At 30.9% G+C, this 11,574-nt stretch overlaps 1 protein-coding gene across 2 annotated transcripts; it reads right to left on the bottom strand.

The window, feature by feature from the left end:
* Positions 1-4,227: 4,227 nt before the first annotated feature.
* Positions 4,228-10,523, bottom strand: LOC135963988 (heterogeneous nuclear ribonucleoprotein A1-like). Of its 2 annotated transcripts, none has more exons than XM_065516023.1 (5): positions 10,362-10,523; positions 9,721-10,198; positions 7,364-7,942; positions 6,936-7,025; positions 4,228-4,618 (listed from the first exon to the last, which is right to left on the bottom strand). In XM_065516023.1, the coding sequence occupies exons 1-4, from the start codon at positions 10,428-10,430 to the stop codon at positions 6,937-6,939; spliced, it is 1,215 nt and encodes a 404-aa protein (XP_065372095.1). In that variant the 5' UTR covers positions 10,431-10,523; the 3' UTR covers positions 4,228-4,618; position 6,936. The 2 variants fall into 2 exon arrangements, with proteins under 2 accessions (XP_065372095.1, XP_065372094.1); XM_065516022.1 differs by lacking the exon at positions 4,228-4,618 and adding an exon at positions 5,100-6,503 and having other exon boundaries at positions 10,362-10,521.
* Between the last annotated feature and the right edge of the window lie 1,051 nt (positions 10,524-11,574).

The following is an 11,574-nucleotide window of genomic DNA, read 5'->3' on the forward strand; positions in this document are numbered from 1 at the left end:
TAAAACGTTATACTTTGGGTAAAACTATGTTTGTTTACCAAGATTTATAAGAGAACATGGAAACCGAAAAGTAAAAATAATAATCAGGATGACTTATTTATAATTTATTTTTATAACACTTATTTAAAATGGCATAAATTTAACGCTTGATTATTTATCCGGCCGAAACCGTTTTTCAGACCATTAAACATGTTTTTTTATTTGAACTCTTAACTTTTTTTATGAACCCGTTTTAACAATTTGTATTCTATCAATTATATTTAATGCTAGGTATATACACATCTGCTCAAAATAATAGATACACCAAAATTTATTTTTTAAAAACGAAAAAAAATAATGGTATATTGTAAAATTATAAAAAAAATTCAGTCGATTTTTATTTATAGTTAAAAGGAGAGTAAAAAACAAAAACAAAATATTTCATAATTAATAATAAATATTATAAAGTAAATTAAATTTCTTAAATTTCGAAAAATTTGGTGCTCATAATAATAGATACATTTTTAAAAATTCTTATTAAACAAAAGCTAATAAATTGTATCTTAAAAAAATTAGTTTATTATTAAAGTAAAGCTAGTATCCAGTATATCCACCTTTGTTTTGTAAAACTTTCTCCACTCTTCTGGGCATACTCCATTTTTTTTCGCCTTCACACCCGGACCATTGTAAGTGCTCTTTAGCAAATTCTAATCTTGTCTTGATATTTTTTTGGCGCATTAGTGGCACTTTTCTGGCAATTCTTCCCGGCAATTTAGCTTGTAAAAGACGACGACGAACTGTTTGTGGACTGATTTCGTTACATAGCTCCGCAGAAATAGCTTTCGATGATATGAAAGGGTCTTTTTTAACCATAAGGACGATCCGCCTATCTGTTTCTGGACTGGTTTTCTTTGGTCTACCGCGAGTTTCTCTTTTTTGTTTTTTAGATAAAGCATTTTGGACAAAATGTAAAGATCTTCCTATGCTCTTTGCTATTTCCCGTAATAATTTTCCTTGATTTCTCATCGTTTGAACAATTTTTTTCTCATCTTCGGTACAATGATGATTTCGTCCCATTTTCTTCAAAAGAGTCCTATTTTTTATAAAATTGTTGCTAAAATTTAAATTATACTTACTGTTTCACGTAAATAGGAACAAAAAATTGCACAAAAAAAAAATTGTATATAAACAAATTACAAATTACTGATGTGTATCTATTTTTATGAGCAAATAATTTTTTGTAATTCAAATAAATTCGTTTTTAAAAATCAACATGAATGCAAATAGTTGCCAGATTTTTGACTGACATGACATTGCCAGATAGAAATTTTAATAATATGATGTATTCTTAACGCTTGCGAGGAAATTTTCAATGTTACCGCCATTTAAATTTTTTCCAATTAGGTGTATCTATTATTTTGAGCAGATGTGTATATTATGATAAAGCGAACAAGTATTAAATTAGTAATATGTAACATAGGGCCTTTTCGGAAATGCATCACTGCGCTGCATTTGATGCGCATCTGTGATTAGTTTGCGATGCTCATGCAAATCAGCTGATGCTGATGCGCAGACAATGCATCAGCCATTTTTGTGAAGCTTGTTTGATGGGTTTTTGCGCATCATATGTTTCACTGTTGCTTTTTAGAACTCATGACATTTACAGTGTTGGCAACTTTTGCATTTTAGAATGTACTGCGCATCAGATGCAGCGCAGTGATGCATTTCCGAAAAGGCCCATACTGTCGTACTAACAAAGTTTGAAAATCAAACATTTTTGATACAGTGAGACCTCGATTATCCGTAATGGTCGGGACCGGAAGCATTCTGGATAATCAATTTTCCCGGTTAATTGAGTATCAATTTTGAGTAGTTTTTTAATACATATACAGCCCAATCATGAATAAAAAATTCCGCTGGAGTTTGTTCCCCGGGAGTTTTTTCCCATTGAATTTGAATAGGAAAAATGAGAAAAGGGAAAAAACTCACGCGGAATTTTTATTCATAATTGGGCTGATAGTTATTTGATAATTACATTTAAAGCTCCATATTGCACCATGATCCATCGGTTTGATGAAAGACATCCAATTTGACGGAATAACGTTTTCAGCATTGAAATCCTGCACCTCAGGATGTGCTGGACAGTTGTCCAATAGCAGAGTGATTTTACTATCATCTATTAGACCGATTTTCTTAAAATGCTCTCTCACTTCTGATACATTTAATTTTTCCACAAAAATTGTGGTAGCTATATAATCAGCTGAAGATTTTTCTCCTGCAGTTTGTGAAAACCTGTCACTTTTTTGTTTAATTTTGAGTGGAATATTTTAGCCTTTTCCTTCACTGTTAATCCAGAAATTGGAGTTCCTTTTAATCGTTCCTTCCGGAACCATTCATAAACTGCAAAATCTACTTTTGGTTCTTCAGCAGTCTTTAAAATTATTCGGTTTCGAGAGCCAATAACAGCATCACATTATTTTTTATAATGTCTAACACTAACAATCCGCTTCTCAAATTTCTAAATTAAACGTGTACATATGAAAATTTTTTCGCTTCATCGTATGCAATCGAGGTTATTCCCTTTTTTCGTTTTATCCACATTGTGTTTGATTGTTCAAAAATAATCGAAAAAATGTATGCTTATAATCCCGGATAATAGAGGTAAGTAATTACGGTTAATCGATGCAAACTAATTTAAATCGATCCAAAAATATTTTATTTTTCATTCCCGGATAATTGATGTTGCCGCTTAATCGAATCACAGATAATCGAGGTCTCACTGTATTTTGAAGGCGGAGGTTCGATAAAGACGATAATTAGCCTTTAACTTATGACGTGAACATTTTTGAATTAAAACGGTATGTGATTTGAAATCATGTGGATTACAGAACATACCTGATAGTCACAGATGTGGTGTAAATTTTACACCTTATAATTTTTGCAAAAAATTTTACTTTAAAAAACATTTTTTCGGTAATATTTGCTTTTCATAAAAAGATACAATTTTAATTTAAAAAAATTAAAAAAAGAAAGCAAAATGTTATTTGAAACAAAAATCCAGGCACTTTATTTCGCAAGCCTTTTTGTTAAAACTTTAAAAAAAATGAAAAGAGGGTGTTAAATTTACCACCACCTCATAAGTTAAAGGTTAGTAACGTGGCTCTTGCTGCCCTACTACGAAATTCATTTCTTCAATAGCTTATTCATATATGTCCGATATTTTTTTCAAATGAAATAGTACGATTTGTAGTAAACGTTTATCACACAACCGTACATAAACTAATATTACGATTAGTAAGAAAATCGTATCGTTTATACCCAGGGGATTACTGCGTAACTCAATCCGAAAACGAAAATCTTCGAAAATGTGTGCTAAATACATTGTAATTCAAAAAGATTTCCTTTCGAATCGAATTAGGGAGTAAGCCCCCAGCAGGGGTTTATTATGTAACTCCTTCCGAAATGAAATTCGTTCGAATTTGTATGCTTTATACATTTGGACAATTCACAAGGTCTCTTATCAGTCATATTGTCATAATGTCCTAATATATCACGACTCGGCGGATCGGCTTAACCGACTCTTAGACATTCGGCGCAGGTCCCTGCTGACTGACAATAAACATAGCATACAGAGTATTATTATTTTAGCACATTTTTTGCTTGAAAAACAATAAAAAAACATTGTGAAATATTAGGACATTATGACATGATAAGAGACCTTGTGAATTGACCAATTGTATTTCGAAAGTGTTTCGATTCGAATTACATAATAACGCCCCAGCATTAAACTTGTTTCCCCTTAAAAGAAATATCCGTTAACTTTGCTTTTCCTTTAAGTTTCAAAACTTGTTTCTCCTTAAACAAATATCCGTTAACTTAGTTTTTCCTTTATAAAAGTTTCGGTATTCCGTCAATAATATTAGGCGGATTTTTGGCTTAATCCGAAACCAAATATTCGGTCGGGGGATCTATTAAAAAAAAGAATCAAATGTTGTATTGAAAAATTGTGTACAACTTGGCATTTTCTCTTATGATACGATCAATCGTGTATTCCAGTGTGGATCCATAATTCTAGTTTATAATTTTTTTCATTTGTAGTAGTTCATTTAAATAAATATTAAATAACCAACCAATTAAAACATGATGGATTCACCTTTGGGTAGTAAAACTTGGTCCAAACTCGAAGAAAAATACTCGTTTTACTATACACTAACAATTTATTAATTGCATTTCAAAAAAAACACATAATTTGTAAAATTTTATTTAAAAAAAATCTTTATTTAAATCTTTTCTAAATAGTTGTAAATATAAATATGTATGTTAAAAAATATATATATAGTTAATATACCAAATCCAACCAAACCAATCAATCTTCCAATGGCTAATGCAATCTTCATCATTCCAGACGGAACTGTTGTTGTTTTTTAGAAGGAAAAATAAATACAATTTCCACTTACCTCTAAAATGAAATTGTTTTGCATGAATGAACCATTCTTTAACGCACAACCATAGGTCCAAAATTACTTCATTAGTCTTGACCTTTCTTTCATTCTCTTGAAGAACGCGGCGAAGGGGACGAAGAACAATGTGACAATTTTCAATGTGTTTTAATTCTCACAAACACACAGCCATCAAAATACTTGAAACCCAAAATAAAGGATAAAATTACTTTAAAAAATAAATACAAAAGAATACATAGTAGATAGAGATAAAAAGAAAACAATTCTTCAAAAGCACGCATAAAAAAAATATGACAACGTAAAAAGTAAAAAATGTATAGAAATCGAAAAGGAATTAAAAAAAAAACTTCAATTCAGATTTCAACCTAGAACTCAATGGAGAAACCGATTCCAAAATAAATATGATTTACACTCAAAATTATTGAAGATATAATACAATCTAGACGAGTATAAATAATATTACATACACTCTCTTTCATAAACTCCATCTAGTTTACTGAGAGGATTTTGTCTCACTCCTTCTTTGCTAAAATCCTTGGGCAGCGAGCTGAGCTCAGCTTTCTGTCTTTCTATCTATAAATGGAGAAATACAAAGAATAACACAACAATAACAAAACTACTCAAAATAATCTAGTTTTTTCTTTTGTTTTTTACAATATGTTTGTTTATGTTTATCATCATAATATATATTTGTTTGTTTGTTTCTTTTCTTACAAATTTTAAAATCTATTTCTATTTTAGTATTTTGTTCAATTGAAGTAAAATGATGATCAATTTTTAGGAAAACTTAGAAATAATAAAGATCTTGGTTATGGTGTTGCATAAAATAAGAACAAATTATAAAGTTACAAAAATTGTTAACAACAGCAGATTATTTACAATATTTTATCCAGATTTAGTTTTCTTCTTTTTCTACATCTTCTAGATCTTTAGCTTTCTACATACAATATTTAAACTGTAGCCTGCTGCTGTTTTTCTCCTTGTAATCAATAAAAATAAAATGGAGATATAAAAAATATAATTGCCACACACATAATTGTTTTAAACTAAACTTAAACTCTATACACAATTAGGATTCTTAAAAACTACTGACACAGGAAACGTTAGAGAAAATCTTATTTGGAACACACGTAAATACATACGTGCAAATAGGTTTTGCTGTTTTCTTTTTTTATGAATTCATTATGAAACGACAAAATACTAGAAATGTTTTGTTTTTTTAATAAATGTATAAATATAATGACTACTGTACTATGAACTAATTTAGGTTTAATGTATTTCTTTGTTTCATTGCCTTTTTCAGAACTCTTTTTTTACTTTCTTAGTTGTTAAAATACATTTATGAGTGATAATGTTAAAAAAAAAAAATGTCTTATTGTAGGACACACACCTGGGCACAAAATAGAAGAACTTACAATACTATACTATAATTTTGTTTTTTGCTTATACAATTTGAACTGGTCTACAGTTTGTTTTAACATTTCTAAATTTAAAACCTTATTATTTGGGTGGGGGTTTTATGTTCTGTAAATTAAAAAATATCTTATAACTCCAGTTCCTTTCATACGTATATGTGCTCCTCCTTCTTCACATTTCTCCTTTCGTGTTTCTGATACAACACTTTCAACTGCTTCTTCATTGTCCTCAATTTTAATTTAACATCATCGCCTGTGTCTCTCTTCTCTTTAAAAGTTTACTGATCTGCTGTTTATTTAATTTTTTTTATAACTTTTACAAAACTGTCAATCTCCTCTCTCTTCTTCTTTAACTCACTTCATACACTGCACTGACTCTTCGGGGGGTTGTAATACTTTATATTTGAATAGTAAATATTTTATGTAAATTGTACTTGGAGGGAAGAAAATTGAGAAGGACGATCTTTTGTTTGACTATTCTCAGTGTAACTGTTTTCTCTGTTTCTGTTTAAAAACTTGGTAGATAGGTAGGTAAACTGTAAATTGTTCTGTTTTGCTTGGTTTTTTTTTTGACTTGAATTGAGTTTGAATGTAATCTTTTAATTTATATGCATATTATTTTGGACCTGGCACACAAACCTTTAACCACCTATAAAAATTTTATAAGAATAAAAACAAATAAATATTGTTGTAAAGTAAATGCTTTAAATAGATTTGTTAAAAAAAAAACATTATTCTAAAAATGTTTGCTAAAGAAAAAATTGTGTTAATAGAGTTTTGTACAAATGTTCTATCAAAAATGTTAAATAAACGAATGAAAACTGAAGAAATCTATAAATAAATAACATTTGATATTCTAATTTCAGCATGTTGCTACTGAACTTGATATTTTTGATATGTATGTTTGTTAACTTTGCTAAAAATATTGTTGTTGTTTTTAATTTAAAGAAATAAGAATTACTTTAAAAATTAAAAAAATAAGAATACTACGGCTCTTTCAGTCATTACTAACAAAATCAACATTTCGAACAAATTAAATAAAATTAATTTAATTTAACACAATTTCTTTTAGAAAACTTACCTTAGTATCTTCTGTTGTTGCCACCACCAGTGGCTCCCATGGGTCCATTATTGAAACCTCCACCACTGTTACCGAAATTACCCTGATTGCCTAAAATAAATTTAAATAAGTTTGTAATGATTTGTTTATATCAACACAAAACATAATTTTGAAAATTGTATTTTTTTTGAAGATATTTTGTGGCAAATACGTTTTCATCAATTAGTTATTTTAAAGAAACAAATCAACACAGATATAATATGTGCACAAATTTTATCTTACAGCCATGAAACGCCGGATATAACCATTAAGAATTTTATCCGGAGCTGGGACTGTGTAAATGGATTGAAAACCGTTCATTGGGGTTGAAAACTTGAAACTTTAAGGGTTTGTTTTCTTCACTATAATATTTTTCTAGAAATATAATACAAACTAAAATGTTAGCTTACCTTTGCCAAAGTTTCCACTGTTGCCATAAGGTTGCATGCGATTACTGGCACCAAAGCTGCCACCACCACTACCTCCACCACGTTGTGGGCCACCACCATAACTTTGTTGATAACCAGAGCCGAAGTCATTGTTACCCCAATTACCGCTGTTACCGGGGCCGCTGTTGCCTGGACCGCCAAAGCTACCGCCGCCATTGTTACCCCAATTACCGCCACCGCTGTTGCCATTATCCCAAGGGCCCATATTATTACCGCCCCAACCACCACCACCACTTCCGCCACCGTTATTGAAACCACCTCCGTTATTAAAGCCACCACCGCCGCTGCCACCGCCGAAGTTACCGCCCCAATTATCATTATTACCGCGGTTACCACCCCAACCACCGCCGCCGCCCATATTACTACCGCCCATATTACCACGACCGCCCATATTACCACCACGGCCCATATTACCGCCACGGTTTCCTCCGGGACCGGCATTATTACCGCCGCTTCCGCTGCCGCCACCACCACCGCTGTGTTTAGGCAAAGCTTTCTTTACATCCAAAGTTTTTCCTTTAATGGTGTGGGTTTTTTCCACTAAAAATAAAAATAAATACAAATTCAAAATAAATAATTGTTTTCATTTCTTCAAATTCAGAAGTCTAACTTAAAAATAATAAATTTAAATAAAATTCAGTTTGTAACGAGGCTGCGTGTTACCACGAATATAATTTTAAGATTCGCATAACATAGCTTAGCCGACGCTTTAATTAATCTTACAGTTTTTATAATAAAATAACTAACCAAATTATTGATAAATTTGTCAATTTGTGTCAGGGAACTGTGTGGAATTGGATACTTGTTAATAGATTCTATATATAGACTATGTATCAATGACATTTTCATCAATTTTCCTTTGAAAAACTAACCAAGATATTATCATTGACAGCTAATTCCTTTAACAGTCGAAAGAACGCCGCATGAAATTATTGAACACATTTACGCGGAGCTGGGACTGTACATATCGTATTTGAGATATTCCTGGTGTCTTGAGGAGCAAGTTCGGTTTATTATACAGATTATGTACCCAGGGATGGTATCAAAAATATATTTCGATATCAAAATAAAGTATCAAATGAGTACTGCATAAAAATGAGTAGAGTATTATTTATCAAACAATATTATATGTAGTTTAAAAATAAAATGAGTCTAAATGGATGAAATGAAATTTGTAACGAGGCTGCGTGTTACCACGAATATGTTTTTTTAGATTCGCATAACATAGCTTAGCCGACGCTTTAATTAATCTTACAGTTTTTATAATAAAGAACTAACCAAATTATTGATAAATTTGTCAATTTGTGTCAGGGAACTGTGTGAAATGTGAAACTTGTTTGTTTATTCTGCGAACAGGTAGATTATCCAGCAATCACTTTAGTTTGATATCAAATTAAGAATGATTTTAATGTAATGATGTGACTTGATAAAACGATTGTGAATGAATTGATAGTTTCGGATGGGTTTTTGCCAAATATTCTTCAAAATTTGATAAGGATTGAAATTACAGTTGATATCATTTAATATGTGTGTTTGCTGGGTATGTATCAATGACATTTTCATCAATTTTCTATATAGAAAGAAAAACTAACCAAGATATTATCATCGACAGAAAATTCGTTTAACAGTCGAAAGAACGCCGCATGAAATTATTAAACACATTTATGCGGAGCTGGGACTGTATATTTAATATTGGATATATTGTTTCATAGTTTTAAAAACTCCTACTTAAAATATCTATCTAAAAGGGAGTAAAAAATTATGTATAACTTAATTGTATTTGTAACGAGGCTGCGTGTTACCACGAATATGTTTTTTTAGATTCGCATAACATAGCTTAGCCGACGCTTTCATTATTCTCACAGTTTTTATATAAAGAACTGACCAAATTATTTAGAAATTTGGCAATTTGTGTCAGGGAACTGTGTTCTTTAAAATACTATGTTGTATACTTTATTTTAACTTGTATCAGTGACATTTTCATCAATTTTCTATAAAAAGAAAAATTAACCAAGATATTATCATTGACATATAATTCATCTAACAGTCGAAAGAACGCCGCATGAAATTATTGAACATATTTATGCGGAGCTGGGACTGTACAAACTAGCAACATAAAAACTGATGCATTATGCATTTTTATTCAGTTTCATCGAAATTTACGAAAGATTTTTGAAACTAAAGTATGTACATGATACAAAAAAAATATGTAGGTCATCAAAAAATATATAACCTCAAAATTTTATAATTTTCAATCTATAACTGCAACATTTTACTTTATAAACATAACTTTTCAACCATTAATTTTGTTTACTTACACACAATCTTGTCGACGGGATCGTAGTCATCGAATTCAACGAAGGCAAAGCCACGTTTTTTGCCAGTTTCTTTGTCTATGACAATATTGATTTCAACAATATTGCCAAATTTCTCAAAGTATTCACGCAAACATTTCTGATCATGCTCATCCTTGAGTGCACCCACGAATAATTTCTTTACAGTGGCACCAGCATTTGGGTTGTCAATGTCTTGACGTGGTACAGCACGTTTGGGCTCTACAACACGGCCATCGATTTTATGGGGACGCGCACTTTGGGCATCATCAATCATACATGATTTGGAATAAGTTATAAAACCGAAACCACGTGAACGTTTGGTGCGTGGATCTTTCATTACAACAACATCTACGATGCGACCCCATTTTTCAAAATGAGACTTCAAACCTTCATCGGTGGTACGATAATCTAAACCACCAATAAATAGTTTACGCATATGCTCTGGCTCCGTAATTGGCTCCTGTAAATATTTAAAAAATAAAAAATTACATTTACAAAATGAATATGAAAAAATGTGTATGTATATTATCGATTTTTTTATGCCACCATTTGCAAAATGGCGGATTTTTTATGTGAAAGTCATTTGGAACTTTCTGGAAAAATAATGACCTTTCTCTACTTACATCATCATAACTATCGTTGCCATTATCGTTGTTATCATTTTGGTTGTTATTATCGTTTTGGTTGGTCATTTTTCCAGATATTTTTATTTATTATTCACTTTAATTTATTATTCACTTGAAAATGTTCTACTTATTTTTTTCTTTGTCAAAGAGACGATGTTCTTCGCTTGCGATATTAAACGAGAATGAGAAAAATGGCGGAGGTCGTATATATTCGTGGCGTGGAATAAATGAACATGAAACGGTAGAACATTATCAGAGTTGCATTTTCATATGTAATGCTGCCAGATGATATGACTAAAAAATAGCCACATTTTTTATATTTTCTATCGATTGAAGCATGTGCCGCAAAATTAATGCAATGTTCGAATAGAGCTATTATTTAAAACGCGCAAGGTGCAGTTTTAATTTATAAGGCTTTCACAATAAATCCTTTTAGATTAAAACGAGTTTGCAGTATAAGCAAAAGCTATTTATCCCAAAAGCACTTGAAAATAAATCAGCCTGCTGTTTCTAATTCTACGTTCCCACAGAAAATTAGACTATGTCGATCTAGTTTGGCGGCGTAAAGTTATTAAGCCCCCGTCTTGAGAAAATATCTAGTTGTTCACACAGCGAACAATTTCATGACCGCACATGAATTAGTCTAGTGTGGACAGGTTTTGTCATTATTATGTACTATAAAACTAGTTGTGTATAGGAAAACATTGGGGCAAATCCATTACCCCCTGTCCTAAATTTTGATTATGATAAATGTCCAAATGGTTGTAGATAAAAAATTATCACCCCCTGTCTATACCTGATAAATTTTTATCATGATAAACGTCAAAATGGTTGACAAGATAAAAAATTATCAGATCTACATTTATTACTTTGTTACTTCTCTATTACGCTGCGTTTACACATGCAAGTAGATTGATGAAAGTTGATAATACGTATTATTATCGAAAATGTCGAAAATACATCGAAATGTCTACAAGTTGCTTGAGCGTTTACACATGCAAGTAAAAGTTCATTTTGTAAATGTTAGCGAAGGAGAATGATGTCTTCAAAATGCCACAAATATAAGAATATTACAGCTAATTCGATATATAAACCTTTTATATATCAGCATTTGTTATTTTTAAGTCCATTTGCGGCTTGAAACCAAATTTTATTATTTTTATTCATAACAATAAAGTGTTACCATGATATTCAAATATAAAAATTTCTG

The sequence above is a fragment of the Calliphora vicina genome, chromosome 1, assembly GCF_958450345.1.
Source record: "Calliphora vicina chromosome 1, idCalVici1.1, whole genome shotgun sequence".
NCBI lineage: Eukaryota > Metazoa > Arthropoda > Insecta > Diptera > Calliphoridae > Calliphora > Calliphora vicina.